This window comes from Actinia tenebrosa, unplaced genomic scaffold (genome assembly GCF_029948245.1).
Source record: "Actinia tenebrosa isolate PJP-AT-01 unplaced genomic scaffold, QUT_ActTen_1.0 PGA_scaffold9__36_contigs__length_13948895, whole genome shotgun sequence".
NCBI lineage: Eukaryota > Metazoa > Cnidaria > Anthozoa > Actiniaria > Actiniidae > Actinia > Actinia tenebrosa.
In genome coordinates, this window is record NW_028292586.1 from 7,312,530 (window position 1) to 7,340,528 (window position 27,999).

Genomic DNA, 27,999 nt, shown 5'->3' on the forward strand with positions numbered 1-27,999 from the left:
TTAGTGTAGTTGATTATTATTTAGAAAATACACCACAGACATAAATCTATATTTTTAATTAGGAATGCCTCGTGTACACATAGGAATGTAATTCTTTAGTTAACTGTTTGCGTGGAAAATGCGTAAGCAAGAAATAATTTCCGTACGTAATTACATTACAGTGAGTCATGCCTAGGTTTGGCGCTTGTTTACGTAAGTTCGTGTTTGGGACATCCTGTTTGCGCCTAGGGCGTGCAATATTGCGTAGGATGTGTAAGGTCTTAAGAATGCAGGTTTTTCCATAAAAATAGGCCCAAACTAAGCTTAAATCAGTGTAGTAAAAGTTCTTGAAGACGTTGCACATATCAAGACAAGGAATTCTCTACGATGTAAAGGTATGAATCTTTGAAGCCTTTTACACTTATACCTAGGATAGATTTAGGACAAATCTATGTTAATATCGTTAACTAGTCGTTATATTTTATAGCTTAGATTTTCTACATATTTGTTAAGCATTCGTTTCATGTTGTAGTAATTCTAGTCGCATTAGCGCGTAATTTAGTACAAAGTTATTCACGCAGTAGTAATTTAGTAATCACGCTGAGTGTATCTTGTCTTTTAAACTCTTTAAAACGTTTACTATAGGATCGCTACCGCCTTACTCGCTTGTTTAACCTTTTTACTACGATAAATAGCCTTAACTGCGGGATAAAAGACCTTTTCTTTCCAACCTTTAATTTGTTCGCTACTTAAACTCTACACTCAAGGTCATTGTCGCGACCGCGTGTTCAGTAAACCGTGTAATTCTTAGTTTGTCATAAACAAAGGTTAAAATACTTACCTAAAGCCATAGTTAACCTCTAGTCAATTTTTCCTATTGCTTTTTCCATTGGTTTAGTTCATTTTAAACGGTTTACCGACTTGTACATTAAACTTTGCAACCTAGTAATTTTCACTCGCGTATTGTAAACACTGCTAATCAGTATGCAATATTCAAATTACCTGTGACGTAATTTACGTATTTCCGTTTCTATTTATATCTAGCAAAACTGTATTTTATTCATAACTTTTTAGCTATTTAGATAAGCTACAAATTTATTTTATCTCATTGTAAATATTTTTCTTGTTTTCATTAGAGATATCCTGTAATCTCGTTCCCGTTTTTTTTCATGTATTGTAAAGTTGTGTGAATTTTTCAATAAATTCTTTTGTCAAAACCACTTGCAATCTGATTCATAGCTGAGCGCCTTGCCGCCGGTTACATATAGATAAAGATATCCACAGTAGAGTGGAAGTACTGACCAGTACACAATATGTACTCATTGATCTAATGATCATGAGTATAGATAAAGATATCCACAGTAGAGTGGAAGTACTGACCAGTACACAATATGTACTCATTGATCTAATGATCATGAGTATAGATAAAGATATCCACAGTAGAGTGGAAGTACTGACCAGTACACAATATGTACTCATTGATCTAATGATCATGAGTATAGATAAAGATATCCACAATAGAGTGGAAGTACTGACCAGTACACAATATGTACTCATTGATCTAATGATCATGAGTATAGATAAAGATATCCACAGTAGAGTGGAAGTACTGACCAGTACACAATATGTACTCATTGATCTAATGATCATGAGTATAGATAAAGATATCCACAGTAGAGTGGAAGTACTGACCAGTACACAATATGTACTCATTGATCTAATGATCATGAGTATAGATAAAGATATCCACAGTAGAGTGGAAGTACTGACCAGTACACAATATGTACTCATTGATCTAATGATCATGAGTATAGATAAAGATATCCACAGTAGAGTGGAAGTACTGACCAGTACACAATATTTACTCATTGATCTAATGATCATGAGTATAGATAAAGATATCCACAGTAGAGTGGAAGTACTGACCAGTACACAATATGTACTCATTGATCTAATGATCATGAGTATAGATAAAGATATCCACAGAGTGGAAGTACTGACCAGTACACAATATGTACTCATTGATCAAATGATCATGAGTATAGATAAAGATATCCACACATTGGAAGTACTGACCAGTACACAATATGTACTCATTGATCTAATGATCATGAGTATAGATAAAGATATCCACAGTAGAGTGGAAGTACTGACCAGTACACAATATGTACTCATTGATCAAATGATCATGAGTATAGATAAAGATATCCACAGTAGAGTGGAAGTACTGACCAGTACACAATATGTACTCATTGATCTAATGATCATGAGTATAGATAAAGATATCCACAGTAGAGTGGAAGTACTGACCAGTACACAATATGTACTCATTGATCTAATGATCATGAGTATAGATAAAGATATCCACAGTAGAGTGGAAGTACTGACCAGTACACAATATGTACTCATTGATCTAATAATCTAGAGTGTAAATAACAATAGGTGGAAGTACTATCAAGTAGACAATTTGTACTAATATAATGTACTGAATGTCCACACATGTACATGTAGTTGGAGTACTACAAGTACCCACTGCACTTGTTGAATGGTTCACCAAGTGGAAGTACTCAAACAAGTAATGTGCCCATTGCTCTATAAATGATGACATTATATGCATTATAACGAGATGCGCCAACCTTGGCCACCCAACTTATTTTTTTTACTAGTTAGCCAATCAGACAAATTTCCTCATGAAATCACTCAGCGTGACTGCAAATATTTCAATTTATTCTTACTCTTTGCAACAAAAACTTAAATAGAAGGCTAGGAATTTCCCTAGGTGATACCTATTTGAGTCCCTTCGCCGGCTAACACTGGATTATTTTGTAAAACAGTCTTTCTGTTAATTGATGGAAACACTTGGGCCACAGGTTTGTTAGTATTAGTTACTGTTAAGTATTACCCTCATTAAATAAAGAGACTATACTACTATTATTACTACTACTACTACTACTAACACTGCCACTACCACTACCACTACCACCACTACCTCTACCACTACCACCACCACCACTACCACCACCACCACTACCACTACCACTACCACCACTACCACTACCACCACTACCACTACCACTACCACCACTACCACCACTACCACCACTACCACCACTACCACCACTACCACTACCACTACTACTACTACTACTTGGCAGGGAAGGATTTAATAGCAATGGTAAAAAGATAAGTAGGGTGGCCAATCGTTAGGGTTGTTGCACTGTAATGGTCAGGTTACCCATTAATTTAATGGTATAAGTATTATAGTAGTAGTAGAATGTTGATAATGTTTTACAGTATTTTAAATGGAAAATGACCCAGTCTGAAAAAAGTAAAATCAGAACCAGAATTTCAGTTTTCATTTCAAATCGAGTAGTCATAGTTTATGTTCACATGTTGATGCATGTATATTGTATATATTAGTAATAGTTCATAGGCATATATAATCAGCTAATATTATAACCAACCATCAATCAATTATATTATAGTTTAGATCAGCTAGGTGCAGAGCACGTTTATTAAATTAACTCCTTAAATTTCTGCGTATTTTTTAAACATTGTATTCTGGCTCCTAAGTAATAATTAAAAATGAATGCCATACTTAAAACATAGAATGCATCAATTTAAGTGGGAAATAAAATATGTAAAATATAAAATGTAGAAGATGTTTTTTATTTTTAGAATGGGAAAATGAGAAAATGGGATTTTTTTAGAATGGGAATGGGATTCATCTAGATCGGGAAAAATGGGTTTTGATACAGGAACTTGATTTTGGAAAATAGCATTCGATTCAAAAAGGAATAAAAATGTAGACTTTAGTTCCTCGATCTTCACTTAAATTTCCCGTCTGGGGGACAAAGCAAAATAATGTCTTTCTCTTGTCAGAGGATTGATCTTTTTATGTAAATAATTGCAAAAGTTGGAAAACTGCATGGTCAGAACTTTGATACTTGTTTTTCTGTGTCTATCAGCAAACTCTTGTGGGGAGGGGAGGGGAGGGATTCCTTGAAATTTAATCGTCGCACATTTTCAGTTTCTCATCAATCTTTAAACTTCTCAATACTAAAAGCCATGTGTTGTTACAAAATTAGGCCGGTGCTCAAACAGGTTTTCACGCGTACGTGAGGGAATTCGATCCGTAGGGATACTAATAGCGCGGAAAATCAGGGAGGTGTGTACGCAGCAGTCACACAGCAGCGAATGGCTGCGCTGTATTTATTAGGGGAATCCCCGGTTCGGATGCAATATTGCTTACTCATTCATACTAGTACTCATAGTAGCAATGCGTATAGGTATATGTACAATGCGTTTACTAGCTATACGCATTTGGTTCACATTCATATGAAAATATTCAGCGAATGAAATTTAATTTGAAAGCAAGTACTATCACAAATTCCGCAAGCCTTAAACAAGAATATATTTCGAGTTAGATACGCTGGATTTAAGCGAAATATGAAGGTAAGTTTAGTCCTCTAGTGGAATGTCAACTGTATTCTAACTACGTATTTGAAAATGAATTGAGGTTTCGCTTGTTTAGACGGCAGTTCTTGCTATTTTCTGGTCATCATTGCCATTCAAGTGCTGTTATGCGATGCATGTATTAAAGCACACTGACACAAATCAGTAAGAAAACGTGTTTCGTAGTATTATTAATATGACAATACAACAGAACTTCCTAAACTTTCGAATCACAAATGCTTAACGTCGTACAATTCTTTCTTTGAAAAAAAAAATTTGCAAAGAATTTAAGATTATTTTAGTGAATTTTCGTTTAAGGAAAAAATCTGAAAGACTGATAAAATTCAAGTCGATATATGTTTCAGTTAAGTAAGTTCGCGCGGGAAACGTAAATGCCACCGAGTCAGCTGTTAATACACTGTAATTAATCTTCGAAATACTAACGTACTTTTCAACTAGGCTCTCAAATTTTTCTACGTATACCCATAATTTTGTACTTTGAAACATTTATATGCATAAAAGATGATGGATTTCTTTTCAAAGAATATAAATCTTTGTCAATTCGTATTTTTTGGGGGGAAATACGATTGCGCCATCAATTTTGCAATCGCTCGCGAGATCAATGAACACCGTCAGGATATGACGTCAAATCACGAGACCATCACAAGACGCTGAACACAATGAAAGTCAACTTAAGTATTTTTAAAATGTCGGTGGCAAAATATTATGGTAATTCTAATTTTTCTTTTCTCTTCTGTCATTTTCTTTACATTTTTACTTATTGAAATTATAACTTTTTCAACTTTTCTTTTCCTTTTTTGTGTTTTCTTCTTATATTTTCTTTCTCTTTCATTCATTCTTTTTTATTATTAATGATTTATGCATCACTCTTCTCTCTCTCTCTATATATATATATAATATACATATATATATACTACTGGAATTCTACTATTATATTCTATATATTCTACTGGAAGTTCATCGTTGATCTACCATCTATATTCGAGTTCATATATATACCTTAAATCCTCTATTTAGCCCCCCCTCTCAAATGAGCCCCCCTCTCTAATAAGCCCCCCCTTTTTAAAGGAAGAAATTTATTAAGCCCCCCCCTCTCTTTTTAGCCCCCCCCCCCCCCCTCCGCCTTTCACAACTAAAGAATCATGCGATTCAGGTGATTTATTAAAGTCTTGGTTGTTCAGAACATTTCTTTAGCTTGCTTCGTTAATGTTACCGTGTTTTAGTTTTGCTATTCACAATAATCCTAAATTATACTTGAGAGACTAACGCAGGTGAATCAAATAATAAAAGTGCCATGTACATCACTACAGATTATGCGAGACGGTCAATAGTAATGCTTCTGTTTAATACTGAGTTACAATCATATTACATACTGCGTTTCGACTAAATCAATAAGCCCCCCCTCTCCAATAAGCCCTCCCTCAAACGTGCCTGAAATAATTAAGCCCCCCGGGGGGCTAAATAGAGGATTTACGGTATATATGTATATATATATTCGTATATATATATACACTTGATTGCAGAAAGGTTGTAGTATACATTTATACAAATACCTAATTTATTCAGTATATTTAATGATATGCAAAACAGAAAACTCGCTTTATTTATTGTTTCATTAAATGAACGTCAAAATATTTTATTCTTGTGTTTTATATCCTACAGATTATAAATCAATTGGTTTAGAGGGTTAAAAAAGTAAAATTGCAATATGCATCTCATTAGGTATTTGTATAAATGTATAAATGTATACTACAACGTTTTTGCAATCGAGTGTATATATATATATGTATATACTTATACATAAGAAGTCTGTGAATCGATTTTCCCATAAAACAGTGCTCAAGCAGCAGTTAGGCGGACTCGCGAAGCGCCGGCATTGCCAAAAATCGAAAGTCGAAAAACACCAGGGGGGGGTGGGTTTTTGGAGGTCGGTAACCCGCGGAACAGGGGGTCTTGCGTGATCCGCCGGCAGCGCGAAAGGTGCCTAACTGCTGCTCTGTTGGGGTCGCAAACAGAGGGAAAGATATTCTTTAGATATACATGGCATCCGTCGACAACATTCAAAACGAAACTGTGCGCAGGCTGGGAAATCAGGTGATGGATAACTCAGATGCAGATTTTGTCTTTGCGACATTCATGGAGGGAAAGACAGACAAGACGATGAATCACGAGATGGCTGAAAGGATAATCGACAGAATGCCGGACGGTGACTACCGCTTGGAGTTGACGTTCGTGAAGTATTTGGACGGCGAGTGGGTGATAGAAAAGGGCCGTAATCCCATCAGGGCGTCTGGTAAGCAGAGTTTGTTCGTCTTGAATAAGCATACGAGACCAGGGGCATTGGAGGGAATTGACATGCTCTTCTATGAGGTCGCTTACCCGGTTACCGTTGTCATTTACGGCGCGTACGAGATTAAGGAGCCGGATGTCAGAAAGTTGCGACCAATGCGACATCCGGGCAATTGCGTCGGGAAATTGGTCAGAGAGTTCTTTGAAGACGCTGCTCGTGGCGGCAAGCTTACGCCCAAGAGGAGAGAAGCCATCAGGAAATGGGAAAATGACACTTATAAGACTGGAGGCTCTATTGAGAACATCAAGAAGTTAGAGACGGCCTTAGAACGCCGCATACACGTGAAGGACATCACGGACGGTTGCATTTACGAAGGGACGAAAAAATATGGAGGTAGAGGTGCCCCTATTGTCATCTACCAACACAATGGACACGCTTGGCGAGAACTTAGGTTCCCTAAGAAGAAGGAAACTAAGGTTTATAAAGCATCGCCGTTGGCAGAATTGGTCCACGAGAATTCCGTTTGGTTGATGGACGCGGAAGGAAGTCAGTTTATGACGCAGGATGGTACTCTTTACAGACCTCTAGTAGAACACCAGCGCATTCAAAGTGCTTGTGAGACCTTAGGGGAAGACTTTTCAGACGAGGTCCTTAGCTCTCGTAGTTTGGACTTCCTAGCTGCGAAGAAAAGAAATGGATGGAAGTCCACGCCTAAGGAATTCGCCTACATAGCCAAAGCCTGCGTAGAGCACGGCCATGGAGGTCTGTGGAACATGGAGTATGACGAGAACGAATACGTCTCCTTAGACATGAAACATTGCTACCCTGCCAGTTTTAAAGGCCTCGGAGATTGTAAGGAGTATTATGACCGCTACGGGCATCCAGATTCGCAGTTCTTTCGTGTGTCTTTGCCCGGTAAGTGCGATGCTCCCAAGTCTACGGGGTTCGTGCGGTTGACCACTTGGAAGTTAGCAAAGGGCTTACATCCGATAATTTACGCGTGGTATGGGAAACATCTGCAGGAGAAAGAATGGATTCCCATACCCCTGCTGAAGTTTCTCGAAGAGCGCGAACTGCTCACGTACACAGCGCATGAAGCCATATTGTGCCGCTCCGCGTTTACGCAATGGTTGCCAGAGCATAATCCCACTGCTAGAATTGTCATAGGCAAATTCACCCAGGGTGCAAAAGAAGGAGAAAAGCACATGCAAAGGCGTTTGATAACTGACAACGGAGAGTTGAGTTTCCTCATAAAACGCGCGCATGAGCAAGGAACGATGGTGTCCGTAGAGAAGTGGAATTATTTCATAGAAGGTAAAGGTGAGCAACAATGGAATGCGTTGTGCTATTATCAAGATCATCGCCCGCAATATTACCATTTGCGCGCCAGCATGCTCGCATATGCGCATATCAATCTATTGTCAATGCTGTTGCGGTTCGACAAGGAGGATATCCCGCGCGTGGCTACGGATTCCCTCTACGTGAAGCCCGAAGTGTTAGAAAAAATGCAAGAGTTTTACACAGCCGATGAACTCGCGGAAAGTGGTCAATGGCGTGTGAAAGATGAAGAGATAAAAGCCTGGAGAGAACGTGTGGAATACCACGGGAAACACGTAAAAGGTGCCACCGTCCCCACTGAGGAACCATTGCCATCCGTTGTGGACCCCATTTCTTACCAACGCTTTTCGTACCTGTACGGGCCGGGAGGCAGCGGTAAAACCACCAGGGTTTTGGAATTATTCCCCCGCGTGAAGGTGTTAACGCCGACACACCGTCTGGAGAGGGAATTGACGGAGATGGGCCACGACGCGCAAACGTACCACAGCTTCTTTCGCTGGAACGGTCAAAAGTGGGTGCCGGAAGCAATACGCGACATACCGTCGGTGATATTATGGGATGAGATTTGCACCGTGCCATTAGAAATCTTGCAGGAATTCGTAGACTTCCTCCGCGGAAAGTGTCAAGTTATATTTGCCGGAGATCCATGCCAACCTCCTCCCATTTGCGGAGAAATGCCCCACGAATGGTTAAAAGGAATGGTAGACCATGCAGAGGAAATCGACGCCGACTACCGCAGTAAGGACGAAGTGAGAAACTTAAAGGCATCATTGAGAGGCCTCAGCGATGCAGAGCAAAATAAGACTTTGCGTAAGCATGTGCGGGCAAAATCTTACGAGGACTTCCTTCACGCGTGGCATCCAGAGGATTTGGTGTTGAGCAGCAAGCGCGCAGCACAATCGCGAATACAGAAAGATTTATTAAAAGTACACCGCGAAAGATTCCCAAGCCATTTGGTGCCCGTTTGCTACAAGCCCCACGATACCCGCATGCAGAAGAGAGACGTGTGGGTGCCGGGCACCGACGTCCAACTGCGAAACGCGGTAACTCATGATAAAGTCTGGGTGCCTATGGGAAAGGTTGAAAAAATAACCTCCCATCCAGATTGGCGTTTGGGATATTGCATGACAGTCCACAGCGCGCAAGGGCTTACCATAAAAGAAACCTTATGGATTATAGACCAGCGGTTATGTTGGAGTAATTTGATTTACACTGCTGTAAGCCGTGTGGAGCATGCCAAACAGTTGCGGAGGGCTTGGGGTCCGCAATTGCGTTACGATAAAACGCCAGAAGATATAGCAAAGGAGAACATTGCTAAGAAACTCCTTCGCTACAAAAGACACGACGAAAGGAAAGGCATGACGTTCGACCTATGCGTGGACGACGTCTATAAGGAAGGGGCACGGTGTGCCAAATGTAACATACCTCTACTATGGAGGTTTGACCCAAATGACGATCAGCAGTTCTCCGTGGATCGCATAAATAATAAGCGCGGGCATTGCAGAGGCAACGTAAGACTGACATGCCTAGAGTGTAATCGGGCGCGTGGTGCTGCGCTACTCTGAGTCTTTGGGGACTATGAGCAGCTCTTCCTTAACAAATCCGCGACTTGGGCCATCTAGGTAATACAACACGGGTTGCCCTTCCTTGGTGACGGACTTCGAAATCTCATACGTTTTCAGAGACCAGTTAGGATCCGTGGCTCTCTTACTGCCACCTTCGAGTTCCCCCGGCTGATAGAGGTATCTGACCACTATGTCGCGTGGGAGCTTTTTTTCCTTCAGTCCGACCGCCCTCGAACTTCTGACGTAGGACTTGTGCTCCACGTGTTTCTTTTTTATAGCATCCTTGGGTTTCATTCCCGTAGCCCTGGCCGCCTCGTTGTTCAAAGCCGCGATGACCTGGGGGAGCCTCTGAGTCCATTCCCTGTTGCGCTTGGAGGGATCTTCCAGCTCTTTCCAATACTGGTATCCAAAGAGACGCTCGGCCAGGGTCTTATTAAATCTTTCAACAATGCTCTGACCCCTGTGGTACTCTGCTTCGGCTCTCCTAATCTTAGTGCTGTGGTCTTTCAGGGTCTTAGTAACCACGCCCATGAACTCTGTCCCCGCATCCACTTGCAGCAGCTTAGGCCATTTCAAAACGCGCTTATAAATCCTACTCAGGGCTTCTGCGACTTCCCCAGAATCCTTGCTGGTTATGGGTTCGGCGTCCTTATATCTGCTTGCGATATCGACTACGGTCAAAGCGTACTTATAGGTCTTTCTTCTCACCTTGTCGTGCGGTAAGAAAAGCAAATCCGCCTGATGAACTTCATTGGGGGCATTTACGGTGAAGCTGGGCCTGGGAATGTACTTGGGCACGGGAAGATAAACCTGCCAGAGGGTTTGCTTTCTTAGCCAGTTCTTAGCCGTTTCTTCTGATACCCTGGCCGCGGTCGCGAGTTTCTTAATAGCCGACGCTCCTTTCCAATAGCCTTCAGGTCCATAGTAAATCCTTTTAAGTTTGTCCTCTACGCGGCCCATTATATGAATTCCAAAACGAGATTGATCTTTCGCCCGTTGAAATCCACCGTCTTTCCGTCCACCTTAATGGTGATGTTTATGCTTTCTACCAAATTAGACAAATCATAGCTTAAAGAAATGGGAGTGTATTCTTCTGAGTCAAATGGATTACCTTTGGGTAGAAACTTGGACATAAGAGAAGACTTTTCTCCATTGTTGTAACTATGGACCAAGTCGCAATAGACTTCGTAAGAGGATGCGACTTTCCATTTTACGTCATATGTACTGCCGCTATTTATCGTGGTACTAGTAAGGCCCAGGAGTTCTACCAATGAACTGTCCTTTAGATTAGCGCTTCCACTATTTTTCTTGAATTTTATTTCATGGGGTAATCCTGTGGTAAGAGTATATCCATGCTTTGCTAGCTCCTTAGCCAGTGTTATGGGGGTGTAATGGGAATCTGGCATTTTTGGTTTGGTGCCGGAAGTTCCGATGACAAAGCCATTAATTAAATTATACCAAGAATTGTACAAAGAGCAACTAACCAACCGAACCCTTTCCGCGCGGATGGGAGGATTCAGATAAGTGGTAAAGTTATTCTTGTCGCTTTCCAAAAAGACGATCATTATATTAGGGGCATTTTACAATGCCCACGCCAAAGCCACGCCTCCTGCCAGCCCTGCGACTCCTACAAAGACCAATTCATTGTCTTTTTGTTTCTTAGAAGGCTGATAGTAATCCTTAAACTGAGGCTTTCTTAACCTAAATTCGGGGTGCGCCTGCGCATAGAGCTTAAAGGCGTAGTCTGTGTTTTCGAAGTTCTTGTCTGCCTGCATCTTGTCTTGGTAGTTCTTGTCCAACCAATCCCTGTAAGCTTGTCTTTTTTCATTCCAAGCCGCCACGTCTCGCTGATATTTCTCCAGCGCTAAGTCGTGCCTCTTCCTTTCGGCGTTAGATTCTGCGTTTCTATCACCGCTAACTAATTTATCCAGATATCTACCACCATAATTAGCTCCAGTGAATGCTAAAGCTGCAATGACTCCACCTGCGACTAAGCTAACCATTATATGTTAGGCAGGTACTTTTCCTTCTGTAGGTAATTTCTTAGCATGATAGCCCCGCATACGACAGCGGTCATCTTAGCAAAGTTACTCAGATTCTTAGTTGGGTCCTCAGTAAGGTCCTCCTTTAGGACTTTCTTACCTACCCAGCCAATACCGGCGATGATGGAGGTTGTGATAGCAGCTTCTTGGACGGCGTCAATTAATTTGGTCGACATTATATTACAAAGCGAGAAGGTTACTCCATTTCAGGGATCTTACTTTTTCTAACCTCCACGGGCGCGTGATATGTTGCGGCCTCCCACTTTACTTTTGGCTTCGTAGCCCGCCATTGTAAGTAAAGGCTGCCTGCTGCTATAGCGACTCCTAACGCGCCGATGACGTAGCCGGGATTCCAAAAGGATCCCTCTTCTTTTTCCTCCACCTTTTCCTCTTTCTTTGCTTTGTTCTTCCTGTTCATCTCCGCGAGCTTCTTCCCCGCGGCAACTCTGCCTGGAGATTTAGCCTTGGTAATCTTCTGCTCGGGCTGCTCTGGTTCACTCATTTATATCTAAGGACTTGAAGGACTTGATAAGTACTTGACTAAGTACTTGAGAATGACTTGACTAAGTACTTGACAATGACTTGACTAAGTACTTGACAATGACTTGACTAAGTACTTGACAATGACTTGACTAAGTACTTACGAATGACTTGACTAAGTACTTACGAATGACTTGACTAAGTACTTGAGGTGACTTGACTAAGTACTTGAGGTGACTTGACTAAGTACTTGAGGTGACTTGATCAGGTACCTCAGCAAGTGCTGCCTGGAAGGCTTCTCTGTCCTTCTTGAAGTCCTTCCAAGAGGCACCAAAGGTGCCCGCAAGTTCCTTCAAGTCGACATGCTGAGCTACGTGCAAAGCCACAGAGGCGACTGCCATTAACTTACCGCACTTCAAAGACAACCAGCCGCAGGTTATCTTAAGTTCTTGGGCGATAACATAGTCCTCGCTTATGTCCTTCTGTAGTTGCTCCACGTCGTCTATGGGCAGCGCAAGTCCAAGCAATTTAGTCGCAAGTCGGATAGCGGAGTCTGCTACGGCGTCCGTGGTCTTACTTGCAAGGGCGGCCTCGTACCTCTTATGGAACTTTTTGACTTCCTCTTCTGACAACTTATTAACCTGCTCATGGGTAAGTTCCTTGCCTATCATTTCTTTGCACTTCCCCGAAGATACCAGGACGTTAAGTTGTTCCTTAAGGTTACTTTCATCTAGCTGTGTGGGGACTTCATCTAAGAGCTGCTCAATGTCCATATACATTAGGAATCATAGATTCCAACCGTGTAGGGAAACCTCAAAGAGAAGATCATCTTGGAATGTTGGTGCGTCTTTAAATGCCGCATGTATTCGTGTAACTGTTCCTTGCTTATCTCGCCTCCATAGTCGCTTAAGATGGTTTCCAGGTCACTCCGGCTCGGAGTATAAAATACGACCAGGGAGCCTATGTTTTCCCTGAAGGGCTTAGAGACGCTGGTAAGCTGCTGCGAGAGCAACCAAACGCTGATATTGTCATGTCTACCGCTGAAGGCGAGTTTAACGAGCTCGGAAGTGCGTCTTTTTACGTCGTCCCCGCAGGCAATGTCATCCAATATGAGTAAAGTCTGCGTATCTTTAGGGAATTGCTTGCGCCAGAACTTCAAATGGCTGGATAACTCGTTAGGGTCTAAGATATCCACAAAGAAGTCGTCATCTTTCACTCCTATGCCCGTCCAGGTGCGGTTATTCACGTAGGTGGGGCATAATAGCACGATGTAGTCGAAGCGGTATCTAAAGGGTCCTAATAGCTGCTCCACGACGAATTGGGTCTTTCCGCAGCCGGTGGGTCCTACGATCAGAGCATTGCAGGGAATATGGTTCGGATCCATTATATATACGATGGACCCAGTGGAAGCAGTAAGAAGGATTGCCGCCGACGCAAGAGATAAAAGAGACACCATAGAAATGCAAAGGGAGGAGATCGATCGGCTGCGGGAGCGCGTGCAGGAATTGTATGATGAAATGTGCGGTCTGAAGCGCGCGGAAAGGTTTGGCGCCTTGTTGACGATGGCCGGTTGGGCGAAAGAAAGCATTAAGGACTTTATGCGATATCCGCTGTAGAATGTTAACAATAAGGTTAAATCTTTGTTAAGGATGCTATTTAAAAAGTGTCTTAGAATGTTAACAATAAGGTTAAATCTTTGTTAAGGATGCTATTTAAGAAAGTGTCTTAGCTTTACTATTTTGAATCCTGCAAGCGCCCTTCAAAAGGGGTTCTTATTTTTATTTATTATTATTAAATATCCTTAATTATTCTTAATAATAATAAATAAAAATAAGAATGGGATTTGAGACTCTTTGCACAAACCCTACTTTACTATTTTAAGCCGCCTACTAACCATTACGGGCTTTCCAGGCATCCTTAACAAAGATTTAACCTTATCGTTAACATTCTGAGACACTCTTTGGAATAGTTTCCAGGTATCCTTAACAAAGATTTAACCTTATTGTCAACATTCTAAGACACTTTTGAAATAGTTTCTGGCCGTTAAGGATTTCATGCGGTATCCCATATAAGGGTTATTAAATCCTTATTATATATGGAGTGTGAGCGGTGTAACAAGGAGTTCAGCAGCAAGCAAATGTTAAAATACCACCTGGAAAAGAAGGTATGCGTTAAGAAGGCACGCGAAAGGCGTTGTAAGGAGTGTAATCGACTCTTTAGCAGCGCGCAGATGTTGGATTACCACGTGGATAACCGCGTTTGCCTAAAGAACGTATGTGAGCGCTGCGAGGAGGACAAGAACGACGAATGGCATCGACATCGGTGCCGCGGTAATTACGACCTGCTAAGCGTGGCTTGCGAGAAGCACGGCGACGTTGCCGCACGATGTTGTCCGCAGGAAACCCAAAGGAAGTTAACGCGCCGGAAGAAGGAAATTGACCAGCGCTTTGCGGAGTTTGACCTCGTAGAAGGCGTAAGGTGGGAAGATAGGGAATATTGGGAGGCAACTTGTGAGCGCTGCGGCTGTCAAAGAAGTGACCAACATATTTGGCAGTGCCTCTACGAGGGTCAAGGCGGCTTTAAGGAGTACTTAGATCGCTTCGAAGCTTGGCATGCTGGCAATGAGGCCGCAAGGAAAGCCCGTAAGGATTAGTAGGCGGCTTAAAATAGTAAAGTAGGGTTTGTGCAAAGAGTCTCAAATCCCATTCTTATTTTTATTTATTATTATTAAGGATAATGAATAATAATAAATAAAAATAAAGACCCCTTTTAAGGGCGCTTGCATAATCTAATAATAATAAATAAAAATAAGAACCCCTTTAAAGGTATATGCTAGCCTACGCAGCCGCAGGATTCCTAATCACCCTTTCAATATATGGACTGTATTACGTGCGAACTACCAGCCGATTGCATTACGCCGCCGCGTAAAAAATACACCTGCCTTCATTGCGGCAAGGTATTTCTTGAAGGATCCCATTGGTGCTCCGCGGCAGACATTACGAATGCAGAGGACTCTCAGGCTCATACTTGACTACGTCAAATGCCCACCTGCCATCCTTTTTACCATGACTCATAACATGGGTAACGTCCTGCCCTTCGATGGCGTACCTTATCCTATCGGGCGCCCAAAGGGTGTATATTCTTTTTTTATTCTTTAAGACCAAGCGCAGGCGGTCCAAGTCTTCAAAGACCACATAATTCTTTATCTCGTAAATCTCCCCCACCTGCAAATCCCTCCAGTATGTTTGTATGAACTTTAACTCGTTAAATTTATCCTTGTCCATATATTCTATGAAATATCTTTAAGTGTGTCGCCAAAGTCTCCGAGGTTTTAAAGCCCTTACAGCACCACCTGCAGGGAATTCGTAGGTGTTCAGCATACGTAGTGATCTCCCTGCAAATGACATCGTAGTCGCTGCTTACGAGCACCTTATAGCCGTTTTCTTCATACCTCTGTAAGAGCAGTTGCTGATCCTCAGATAACCTGCCGTTGCCTTTCGGGGTCTTTAGCTCTATGCAGAATCCACAGTAATGTGTATGCGCATTCAAGATCATTAAGTCGGGTTGACCGCGTTGATATCCTTTCTGCCAGCACTTTATACGTTTGCCGTCTGAATCCTGCAGTTCACCTAGGCCAGGGGCTATGAGCATTTGGGGGTAAAACTTGCGGATGTAATCAACGACTTTCTTATGTAAGTCGAACTCATTTTCTATTTTGAATACCAACTTGTTCGGACCGTCGAAGCGCTTGTCTATTGCATATTTACCCGTCTTACGCAGCGCGGGTAGGACTTCCTCAAAGACCCAATCACGAAACTCCACAGCTTTGGGTAGTTTGGAGCTAAATATCAGTTCGTACAAACCAGGTTCGGATATAAACACGGAATGTGGCTGTGCGTTAGCAAGGGAGCGGTGATTTGGAGCCCCCCTTAGCTCATCCAACCTTTTCTTGTATTTATCAGAGACGTGATCCTTAATTGCATCTCTAGGGCGCTCATAGCCCAACGCCAAAGCCACCTCCTTTGCTTTGAAGTACAAAGTTTCGCCTTGCACTATGCATTGCAGTTTCGTACCGTTGTTTTCAAATATTTGCAGCATTGTATATCTAAGAAATATTTTAACCTTAATATGCAACACTTTTAAGTTGGTTCATTTCCACGCTCAGTTGCGCGTCAGACACGACGAAGACGTAGCAGTTTATCTTGTCGCTGTCGCCCGCGGAGGAGTTCTTGGTGCGCTTGATCTCCAATGTTATGCCATCCTGCGTATTTACCAACCGCAGACCCTGACCATGTAGGTCTTCGTCGTTAATGGTGCGCATATCAATCCACAGCGCATACTTATCCTTAAAGAATTCCTCGGGGTTAATTTGGTCGCCAAACTTGCGCATTGCCTCCCTGTAGACGTCTGCGGGCTTTATTCCCTGGGAGTAAACCTTGTTTGGAACGCCGTTGACATTTACCCCCACGTTGGTAATGTTGGGGTTATGAAAGGCTTCAGAGTCGCGCTTACCGGCTTCGTAGGGTTTGGCAAACACCAGCATTAACCCCGTGAGACTTCTTCGCGGGAGGTTAATGCTTTGGTTGATAACCTCATCCGTCTTATCCAAGAAGCTAAATGTCTTATACATTACTACGTGGTCGTACAAGAATGCCTTCCCGGAGCTGTATTCCATGCCGGCGCTGCGTGCTAAATCTTCGCTGTACACGGTTTCGTACTGTAATTCTAGATTAGTGATAGAATAAGGATCAACAGTCCCGCTAATTGCGCTGTCCATGCCTCCTAGAATGTTCGTAGTGTCCGCCAGGGTTACTTCAAACTGCAACTCTGCCAATTGTCTGGGGTAATACACGCCATGGTTCGTAATCACTTCAAAGTCCAAAGGGATAACGTATTTGGTACCGTACGCAGTTACTACCCTTGTTGCGTCTGCTACTGCGGTTGCTCCGCTGGAGTCCGTAGGCGCTGGGTTGGTTTCACTGCGAAGCTTACGAAGGATAACGCTTCCGATTCCCTGCTCTATCTTTTGTGCACGGTCAAAGGCTGTTAGCCACAGATCCTTATACGTGGTGTACAGGTCGTACCTATTTAAGTCTAAGAGGGATTCCCCGGCAAACTTGATTCTCATCTTAGAGACGAGGTTCCTACCCACATTATTGACGGTATAGCGCTTGTCCTTGGTGCTTGGTTGTATTGCTAGGTCAAACCTTAACGCTAAGGTGCCAGGAACCAACACTAGGTTATCCGTTAGGCGGGGAACACCCACATACAGGGTTTCTCCAGGCTTTGCGCTAGAAGGTGTAAAGGTGACCCGGTGAAAGGTGCGTTCTGCTTTCAGTCCGCCAACCTGCTTAGGTAATACGTTGGGATTTAACTTTGAGCTTATCATATATAATGGAAGTAGAAGGAACGGATTTTGATCCCCTTACCGAAGAAGGTCAGGCTGACATTAACGACGGTGATGAAGAACCGCTGCTTCCCACCGACGATTCCCTAAGGGATAGGATTGCAAAGGCCCTAAGACATCCCAAAGCACGCGAGTACGCGTTTCCGCGTGAGCACATAGGGCTTCAAAACATGGGCGAGCCGGCGGGGGAAACCGTAGAGTGGGCAATGCAAGAACTAAATGAGCTTTATCCCCACCTTGACGACAACGAGATAAGGCTCACGGAAAAAGGAAACAAAGTCCTCATAAGCGTTAAAGACATGAGGTCTCCCGACAAAGACCGCTGGACAAAACCACAGGCCCTCTTCGACGAAAATGGTGCAGTTAAGAATAACGTGGAAAGGTTAAGGGGCTTCCAAGCGGCCACCCGAAGCATGTTAGATAGGTTGGAAGCCCTAACCGAAAGGGTCACGACAGAAAAACGCGCCGAGGAACTGCAAAAGGCGCTGGAAGAAAAAGAGGCGGCGTACGAAAAGCAAAGTCAACTACTTGCTAATGCTGAGAAAAAGTTTAGTCAACGAGACGTAAGAATGGAAGAAATGGCAAAGCACTTAGATCAGGCTTTACGTGATCGGGATAAAGCAGAAAGGGAGTTGGAGGAGGCTAAGAAATCACATGCTCCAACGGCGGTGTTAGAAAAAGCGCTAAAGGAAAAGGAAACAAGCTATAAAAAACAATTACAGCAGCTAAGACAAAGTAAAAATGAAAATATACGAATAATTACGCAAGAAACTGAAAAGGCTTTAGATGAAAGGGATACAGCTCGACAGGCTTTTCGCCTTGCCTTCAGGACCTAAACATGAGTCAGGAGGAAGTTAGGAACTTACAAAGCACTATAGAGGGCTCTTTAGTAGAGCGGCGGCAGTTGGTTGCCGAAATCAATACCAAAGAAGAGCAAATCCGACAAAGGGAACAGGCCATCGAAGACCTGGAGGGGCAAATAGAGCGGCAGCAAGAAGTAATCGAGGACCAAACTCGTACCGAGGAAGAAAGGGAAGCAGCTCAAAAGGAAGTAGATACGCTCGAAATACGCCTTGCAGAATTGCGGGCGCAAAAGGAAAACCTGGAAAAAGAGCTGGGGCTTACCACCAAGGAAAAAATAAAAAGAGCTCTGGTGAAGTATGGCGTTCCGCTGGCATTCGCCGTAGCGCTCGCAGGCGCTATTGCTGGAATCATGAATGCAATTAACGGCGTGGCTTCAGGTGCAAAAGCACTCGGAAAAGACATGGTAGAAATGGGAAAAAAAATAGGAAAAGAAATGGGAGAAAAAATGGACAAAGGAACAAAGGAAATGGGAGAAAAAATGGAAAAAATGGGAAAAGAAGAGAAAAAAGAAATGGAAAAAATGGGAAACAAAGTGGGAAAAGGAATACAGGCGATGGGTAAAAAATTAGGCGCGGGTCTCATAGCCCTGGGAAAAACGTTCGCAGCTAGCGTTCCTGGGCTGCTTGGTAGCGTTTTGAGTCTAATATTAAGAACCGGCGGCGAGCTGTTAAAGTTCGTCGGGAATAACGTCTGGCTCCTCGTGGTAGCTATCGTAATGGTACTCATGAAGAAGATGAAGGCTTAATCTTATCCTTGTGTATTACTGGTGGCTTATCGTCGTCGGTCGCCCGAGGTGTTCTCGACTTGGGATAAGTAAAGATAGTATTCGCGCCGCCCTGATAATTTGGGGCTAGCGGCAGCACACTCATAGTAGAAATGGGCTTATGGCTCCAAGCTGCATCGGCAATGTTGCTGCCTGTGCCAATGCTATTTATTCTTACGTTACCCAGTATTGACCCATTGCTAGTAGCATCATCGGGAAATATTTGCAACTTAGCATATTTACAATTAACTATCATATGAAACGTAACCGGCGTTAAGTCCTCTGTGCTAATCCTAATTGGCTCCATCGAAAAGTGAACCGCTCTTCTGCTGTTCAAGGAAGTTCGATAGGGGAGTAAAGGCTCTTCATTCTCATCAACGAGCCTAAACCCCACGTTAGCACTCGCTCCAGTTTTAATAGAAATGGTGCAAATGACTAACGCGGGTCCTCCAACTTTAACCCACATTCCCATATCGAACCACTCATGTCCTTCATACTCCTTCACGTCTAAGTAGTGAATATGCGAATTCATATATCCTTAGTGAATAAATTTGCTTCTAAAGACTAAGCACCGTAAGAGTGCTAATGGTCGCATGATTATAAGTTGCATCTCTTTGGTCGTCTATGCTATTCACACAAACGCTTCCGGTGTCATCTACGCGTATTTGTAACTTTACCTTTCCATGGCAATCAGCAACCATGTGAAAAGTCCAAACCGATAAATTTTCGGGGCTGGTGTAGGGCGGCTCTACTGAGAAATGCGTGGGCTCTCTATTGTTCGTCTTTGTGCGCATAGGTTGTAATGCTCCATTGTCATCACAAAAACGAAATCCAACGTTTGCATTACTCGCCGTACCAATGCAAAAGCTACAAAGTATTAACTTCTTCCCCGAGTAGTTCAAGTCTACGGACATTCCGGTAACGTCAACCCAAGATGGTTGGTCGTATACTTTCTCACCTGTATAAGCTGTATAAACACAATCTACTCCAGTTACGTAGGGGTTGTTCATCGCCATATATAATAACTCAGACCAACACTTGCAGCTGCCAAGCCGGCTTTCAATAAGGCATGGTCAGATTCCTCTTCTTTCTTAGGTAACCTCACGGGCTTTACAGGTGCTTTCTTAGGTCTTTCATGTACGGCAGGCTTTGTTTCGTGCACTTTTTTTGGCTTCTCCACGAAATGTGGGATATTCCTGAGGGTGTCAGAGTTCACGTCATTCACACCAAACTTCATATCCTTAGTAGCTCGTTGAAGTTTGTTGTTGTAACCCACGACGGAATCAACGTTTATGACTAAATTGCTGGGCATTAACCAACAACCAGGACTCAAGGCATAATCCAACCTCACTTTAGACTGCTGCACCGCTAATTGATATCTCTGCACTGACTTCGAGATTTCATTCTCAACAATAGCGCCGTCGAAGAGAACAAGGAATACTTGCTGTGTTTCTTTCGATGCCCCAGAGGCACTTACGATAGGACTGCGGGTACTAACTTGCGCACCTAGAACGCAGTAAACGAAGGCTTCAATGCTGCGGTTAATTCTCGCTAAATTCTTTAAACCAATTCCTTTCGCAGCAACGAATGGTGCCCATGGATGGGTTTCTTTGCTTTCAATAAAGTAAATCAAAGTACCCTTCGATGCTTTTCCACCAAGGTCAGAGAATTCCCATCTGCTGGGGTATCCCATTCCGGCCCTTTCTATGCTGGCTCCGATGTATGCAGTGTAGGTGTAAGTTTCTCCGAGTCCGTGTGCAGCACCTTCTTTATTACGAAAGTCAGGATTCGTTAGGTTGAATTCATTTTTTAAACGCTCCCATGCGACTTTATCATACTTATTACCCTTCGCGTTAAAGACAGTATCACTAGGGAGAGATGCTCCTAGTTCAAACAATATTCTGCGGATGGTAAAAGCAACATGAAATCTCAAAAATGGAATATGCAGCATATCCATGGCTACTCCGCATCCTTTCGTCGCAGCCCAGACAGCAAAGTTTAACTGCTGCGGCCAATACCGCATGTTAGGCCCTGCAAGCCATTCGCGGGCTTCTTTACCTGACGTATGCTTGATGCGCGTTTCTCTGAAGATGTCTCTAACCTTCATCTTAAAGGAAGACTTACCTACGGGTATTTTTAAAGTGGTAACCAAATCTTCGAAACCCTTCGTGTCTTTATTATCGTAAAATGGATATTCTTCATCCGTAAGCAGTAAATTCTCTGGGAAGTTGGGCTTCGGCTTTTCTTTATGCTTAACGGTCACCTTTGGCTCCAAGTCCGCATTGCTGTACATCCTGGAGCCTTTATAGTAAATCCCATCGGATCTTCTTTCGAACTTACTAGCATCCGCGTGCGGAAACATCTTCCTAAATGCTCTCCAGTTGGCATAATCCCGGTTGTCGTGATGTGGCTGCTCCTCTATGTCATTCCCAAAAGCGTCGTACATTAGTATATAATGGATGTTATACCTTCAGCACCTCAGTTGTACCCAGATGTTCCCACCATAGGTCCTACAGAATTAAACGCCGAGAACTTTCGTCTGAATAAAGCGAACTTAATACTGGCTTACTTGGGAGGGCAAGCGAAACACTATGAAGAGGTTAGAAAAAAGTACGCTAGAGCCCGAAGCATCTTGCATAAAATCGCGATAACTTCCGGCTCCATGTCCGTGGCGTTAACAGGCACCGGCGTTGCTACTTCTTTAACGGGGCCTGGAATAGTCATTGGCGTTCCTTTAGCAAGCGTTGGAGCTGTCTGCGGCATTGTTTCCGCTGTTACGACAGGCATTATAAAGCAATTGTCCGGTAAGATATCCAAGCACGACACTCACATAGCCCTAGCAAGAGCAAAGGCTAACACCATCGCCGACTTGGTCTCCAAGGCTCTGCGGGACCGCCGCATAGACGACACGGAGTTTTCTTTGATCCTCGCGGAGGAAAAGAAATACGGCGAATTAAAGTCGGGCAATAAAAAAACCATCGTGAAAGATCTTTCCGAGGAATCTCGCAAACAGATCTACCAGAAGGCAAAAGAGGAGCTCCAAAGAAAACTCGCTCAGTAGACATCTGCTTTGAAAAGAACGTAGGGGGATTTCGACTGCACATTTCATCTTCTCGGAATCCATTCTAATAGGGGGTGGTTGGGGTCTATTTCACGGAATATATCGTAAATCACGTTAGGATAATACGTAATCTTCTTATTTAGCTGACAGAATAACCACTCAGCCCTTTCCATTTCTGGCACATCCGGAATTTGCTTACCGGTAATTTCTGACAAAAGATAGGGAATAGCTTTGTAATATTTCCCTAGTTTTAATTTTTTCAATGTCTTTCGTAGACTTTGCGGCGAGGGCTCTTCTAAGTGGTCTATGATCTCCCGCGTGTCTAAATATACCGGATGTAAACCTTGGATATAATTCATCCAGTCTCGGAAGTATTTTAATCTCTTATATGGCGTTTTCGTGCGACCTCCATTGGCGTAATACTGTTCTTTGGTAACGTTTGGCACCGCATTACGAATATTCTTACCACACTCGTAACACTGTGCTGACGTGTCCTCCTCTATCTGCATTTTTTTACCACAACACCAAAAGAGTTCTGGCTTAGGTACGATAACTTTAGGCGTTAAACAAATCACACAGAAGTCGTTAACGAACTTCTTACACTCATGCATCGTATATCTAAAGAATATCTTTCCCTCTGTTTGCGACCCCAACAGAGCAGCAGTTAGGCACCTTTCGCGCTGCCGGCGGATCACGCAAGACCCCCTGTTCCGCGGGTTACCGACCTCCAAAAACCCACCCCCCCCTGGTGTTTTTCGACTTTCGATTTTTGGCAATGCCGGCGCTTCGCGAGTCCGCCTAACTGCTGCTGCTCAATACATAGAAGTAGAGCAGAATATGTATATGCGTGAGAAGAAAAAGTCAAGACTACATTTTTCCCAGCAAGCCTGTTTTGTGAATCGCTTCACTCTTCAGGGGATTTAGTGATAAGAAAATTCATGACTATCGTTTATATAGGAAAAATATACATAATTAATTAATTAGATAGTAAATAGATTAGCTGTTGCGACGTAGCAACACTTTGTTTCTGTGTTGGCATGAAGATACAAGTTTATTTCGCTTATCTAATGATGAGAGTTCAGGTCAGTGGAGTTATTAGAAATTTTTCTTTGAGGCAAAGATTACATCTTTTGCTGGAGCTTTTCTAGGCAGAGCTTGATGATAGATCTAGAATGCGCCATGAAATAGAGTAACCAATATTATTGCTCTTGAGAGTCCAGATGTGTTCGCTGAGTTCAGTGGAGTTGTGGTTTCTGTATCTTTAACTACTTGTTTTGTAGTTGTTTTCGCTGTGAGTCCGATGTTTGTATACATATACATATATATACAGATTTCAATAAAGTTAGTCGCCTGAAAAGCTACAAAGCTGAGACCAACAAGGATTATGGGTAGTTACATTTTACATGTTTCAACCGCTTTAATAACTGTTGATGGATTTTAGATCTTTTACCATTTACAGTCACACCTCTTCTGAGCTTCCTCAAGATGCAAATTGTATGAAAAGCTTTACTTGTTTGATATTAAAGTTTCCCATGATCCTCAGGGATCTCAGCTTTCTAGGTTTTTGGTGACTAACTTTATTGAAATAAGTGTATATATATACAAAGAAATCCGTGAATCAATTTTCCGTAAAATAGTGCTCAATACATTCATAGAAGTAGAGCAGATCGAAACACGCTTGTCAGGAAAAATGTTGTCTTGACTTTTTCTTCTCAAACAAATATACATATATATATAAATATATACAGCCATTTGTAAAAATTATGGCCGTTTCAAATATACATACAGGTATACCAGACATGGCGAGATATCTTTCTCAATATTTTTTTTGGAAAGCCCAAGAGATAGACAACTCGAAAAAAAATATCAGGGATGATATCCCATAATTTTTGATATGCTTTTGATATGTACATATATATGGAAGCGGCCATAATTTTTGCAAATGGCTGTGGACACATATATAATATATATATATATATATATACTCAAAGGCACTTAATTGTTTATGTATTATTCTTAATTATCATTGTCATAATTAATTATAATTATTTTAGTTATTATTATTACTATTTCATAATTATTGCAACTTTTTTTCAAGATAAATGTCATTGTTATTCATAGGCCGTATATACAGTTCTTGTGCTTGTTGGACTGTGTGCCATGCCAGGAAGTGGAAAATGTAAGACAGAGGAAGTAGAGATGTGTACAAGCTTGGACCCACCAGAGGGCTGTTTTTGCAAGATGTGCATATCATGCCCAAAAGGATTTGGACCAACTCACCAATGTGGTGGAAGATACTGGAATGGCACCATAATAAAGTGCAAAACCTGCCCCAATGGTGTTAGCTATTCTGAGGAAGATAGCATCGCCTCCTGTCAGCCATGTCGTCAGTGTGGTGGTAGAGAAACCTCACGCAATTGCACACCCAACAGCGATACCATCTGTAGTAACAACTGCAGAGTAGGGTACATCATGAATGATGCCGTGGAGGACTGTGTTTTGGACCCCACTTCTCAACAGATAGATACAGCAAAACTGATCACCCAATTACCTGGGACTACAACCATCCACAAGAATACACAAAAGAATTCACATGGAACTACTACAACTACAAAGCCTATCCATTCTGACAAGTCTGGGAGAGATGGGCAATCAAACAGCAAAGATCATTCCAGGGATAACAAAATCATAATAGTAACAGTGATTGTCATAGGAACAGTGATTGTCATAGTAACAGTGGGATTTATATTGTACTGCTGCCTAAAAAAGGTTGCCTGCTTCCGACGTAACAATGCTAGGAATCAAGATGAGGAAATAGCATTAACTGATAAAAATAGTACATCTCCCAGATCTTCCCAAGAAATTGGTATATGTTTTTTGTTTTGTATACGTACTAGACAGTTATAAATATATATTTACAGATTTCTGCATTTTAATAGGTTTAAAGAATTTCTTTTACAATTACTGATATTCATATATATATAATAACTCCAGTTTTGAGTTCAACCTTAATTTAGCTTCGGTTGTGTGTTAAAATATTGAGCCATTCGACCAAGACCCCTGAAATTTTAATTAACTCGTATCTTACTTTCCATAGTATGTACATTCCTTACTATATAGTGGGTCTTAATATCATGAATTAAAAGAAAATAATACATTTGCACACCATCGAGGCTAAGGGCTGAGCAAAGGTGAACTCGAAGTGGGGGCATACCAAAACTATTTTTACAAATAATGATGAAATATAACAGAAATGATTTCCAATTCCCAGAATGTTTGGGAAAACATTAGGTATTTATTATATAGCTAAAATGTCTGCTGAATTTTGGAATGATTTTTATTTTACGGTGTGAATCGAAAAAACCATGGGCACCTAGAAATATACAAGGAATATCCTATTGCTTATTGGCCATCAGAATTGACTTTCTAACAACATAACAGAAATATAACATTAACACTTCTGATTGGTTAAGAAACATTCTTGAAATATTTCTAGGTGCCCACAGTTTTTCAATTAGCACTGTAAAGTTGGGAATAATTGAAAACACTAGAGTATAATATATTATATATTTCATTGCATGGCCAAATACTTGTGAATAGATTTCAAGAGCACAAAAATGTACATTTCCACACAAAAACCATTTCTTAATAGTCTCATGCTCATTGCATGTATTATATATTACGTACCACCTCTGATTAATGTTCTGTCTTCAATATTCCAGTTCCACCATGGCCAATTGACCTTCGACTCAGTCTTATTCCACAAGCCCTGCGTTCAGATGTCACCAACTATATTAGCGAAAGCTCACCAGTTGTCAAAGGCTGGCAGGCCATTGGAGAAGATAGTCAGATCAATTTAACTCAATTTGAGTTACAAGCAATCAGGATTGCTGGTAAAAAGCAAGGTACAAATGAGGGTGAGGAGCTGTTGATAAAGCTTGCATCTTTCAAGCCAGAGTTAACACTTATGAAATTTGTGAAGGTCCTTGAAAATGTGGGAAGAAAAGACGTTGTTGATATTATCTATAATTTCTATAATAATGAAATTAAAATAAATGATGCAGTCCAAATAGATCAAGAATCTCAAAATGACCAACTTGATGATGTTTGAATTGCACTATAAGATTACTGGCCAACTTGTAATATATTAAACATAAGAAATTAAGAATATTTCGTACAATAATATACTAGTTTAAGAAGTGGGTTGAATAAGACAATTTTTAGCTGAGGATTTTTCTAGAATTTCTACTGAACTTGATAAACATTGGATCCAGGGGTATGGTGGAGAGGGGAATCCAATGCATGAGAGGGGTACTACACAAATACATCGCCACAAAACGTCGTTCCAATCCACTACAACTGTGTTGTAAAAATTAAAGTTATCAAGCTAAGATAAGACTTATTATTATGTATACTGTTATATAGTTATGCTTTTAAAATTAAAGTTAGGCTTTTTGCTCAGTAATAAATATTATGCAAGGTGGATTGGAAAAATTCTGCTAAGGATTTGACACCCTTTTGTACTTTGCAGGTTTTTTTTTATTTGGTCTTATGTATTGTATAATGATTATTAGTAGAGCTGACTCTTTAGAGTACCAGTTTGAAGTCAATCTTGCTTTTGAGGGTTGACACCTTATTCATGCATCTGCAACAAAAATGGTGTATATACGGATATATAGGATGGTGTAATCTGGCTTCCAAAATATTTTAAAGATAACCTATATAGTAGTATATATTCAATCCATCCTTGCCATGCATGCTTACCATTTAAATGGAAATTAGTATCCAACACATGTGAGAGCCGTAGTATATGGCTTGTTTTTTCTAGGGCTAATGAAATTAAGTGACATGCTTTCTTGTATATTATGATAATGCATTAATTATTATTATTAATTACAATATGACAAGCATTATTCTGCAGGCCAGTTATTTATGCATGTGCAGTTTTAGAGAATGTACATATTTTGATCAGTAAAGGGAATTGTTAAATTCCCACCTGCCCTGTCTAAGGGGTGTGGTTTCAATTGACTAGTGCATATTATTTTGTTAGTGCTTGCTACTAATATAACAGCATTGGAATATTTATGCACATTTTATATTATGTACCATGATGTCATGCTATGTATATATATTCGAGAGTAAAAAGTGTTTTTTTTTCAAACACTTGGCATGGACTTAAGCCATACAGAATGGCTTAAAATTTTATTCCAGTAAAAAGCATTAGCTAGTTATTATAAATATAACAAATTTTAGTAATTTTAGACTTGAATATAGAGTTTCATCACACATGCCATGATTGGTTGAGCAACCAGGGACTCTATTATGAGGTTTCCCAAGCCAGTAGAGCAGTAGTAATACTAAAACGTTTCTATCCTCAATTTTGTCTTTTCTCTGATGTTTAAGTCTAAAATTATACCAAAACAATTATATATTCACTTTAAGCTCAGTGAATATGGGGAACTATATATTTACCTAGCTGGCTGCTTCAAAACTTCTCTGATGTTTAAGTCTAAAATTATACCAAAACAATTATATATTCACTTTAAGCTCAGTGAATATGGGGAACTATATATTTACCTAGCTGGCTGCTTCAAAACTTGCGGCTTGGTATTTAAATACTCCCTCATATGGGTGATATTTATGTATTATATTGATGTTTATATCAAATGTAAATACACTTTAAATGAACAATTTTTTTAAAAATTAAAAAGACTGTGTAAACAAGACGCTCTTG

General features: G+C 41.3%; 1 protein-coding gene across 3 annotated transcripts; it reads left to right on the forward strand.

Annotated features, from left to right (window-relative positions):
* Nucleotides 1-42: 42 nt before the first annotated feature.
* Nucleotides 43-27,989, forward strand: LOC116291449 (uncharacterized). 3 transcript variants are annotated; one of them, XM_089025309.1, is made up of 4 exons: nucleotides 4,235-4,434; nucleotides 22,541-22,809; nucleotides 24,387-25,131; nucleotides 25,988-27,989. In XM_089025309.1, the coding sequence occupies exons 3-4, from the start codon at nucleotides 24,426-24,428 to the stop codon at nucleotides 26,374-26,376; spliced, it is 1,095 nt and encodes a 364-aa protein (XP_088881435.1). In that variant the 5' UTR covers nucleotides 4,235-4,434; nucleotides 22,541-22,809; nucleotides 24,387-24,425; the 3' UTR covers nucleotides 26,377-27,989. The 3 variants fall into 3 exon arrangements, with proteins under 3 accessions (XP_088881436.1, XP_088881435.1, XP_088881434.1); XM_089025310.1 differs by lacking the exons at nucleotides 4,235-4,434; nucleotides 22,541-22,809 and adding an exon at nucleotides 43-374; XM_089025308.1 differs by lacking the exon at nucleotides 22,541-22,809.
* The last annotated feature ends 10 nt before the right edge of the window (nucleotides 27,990-27,999 follow it).

Coding starts and splice junctions, on each gene's coding strand:
- LOC116291449 (XM_089025308.1), top strand. Junction 25,132..25,987: donor CAGATCTTCCCAAGAAATTG/GTATATGTTTTT, acceptor TCAATATTCCAG/TTCCACCATGGCCAATTGAC.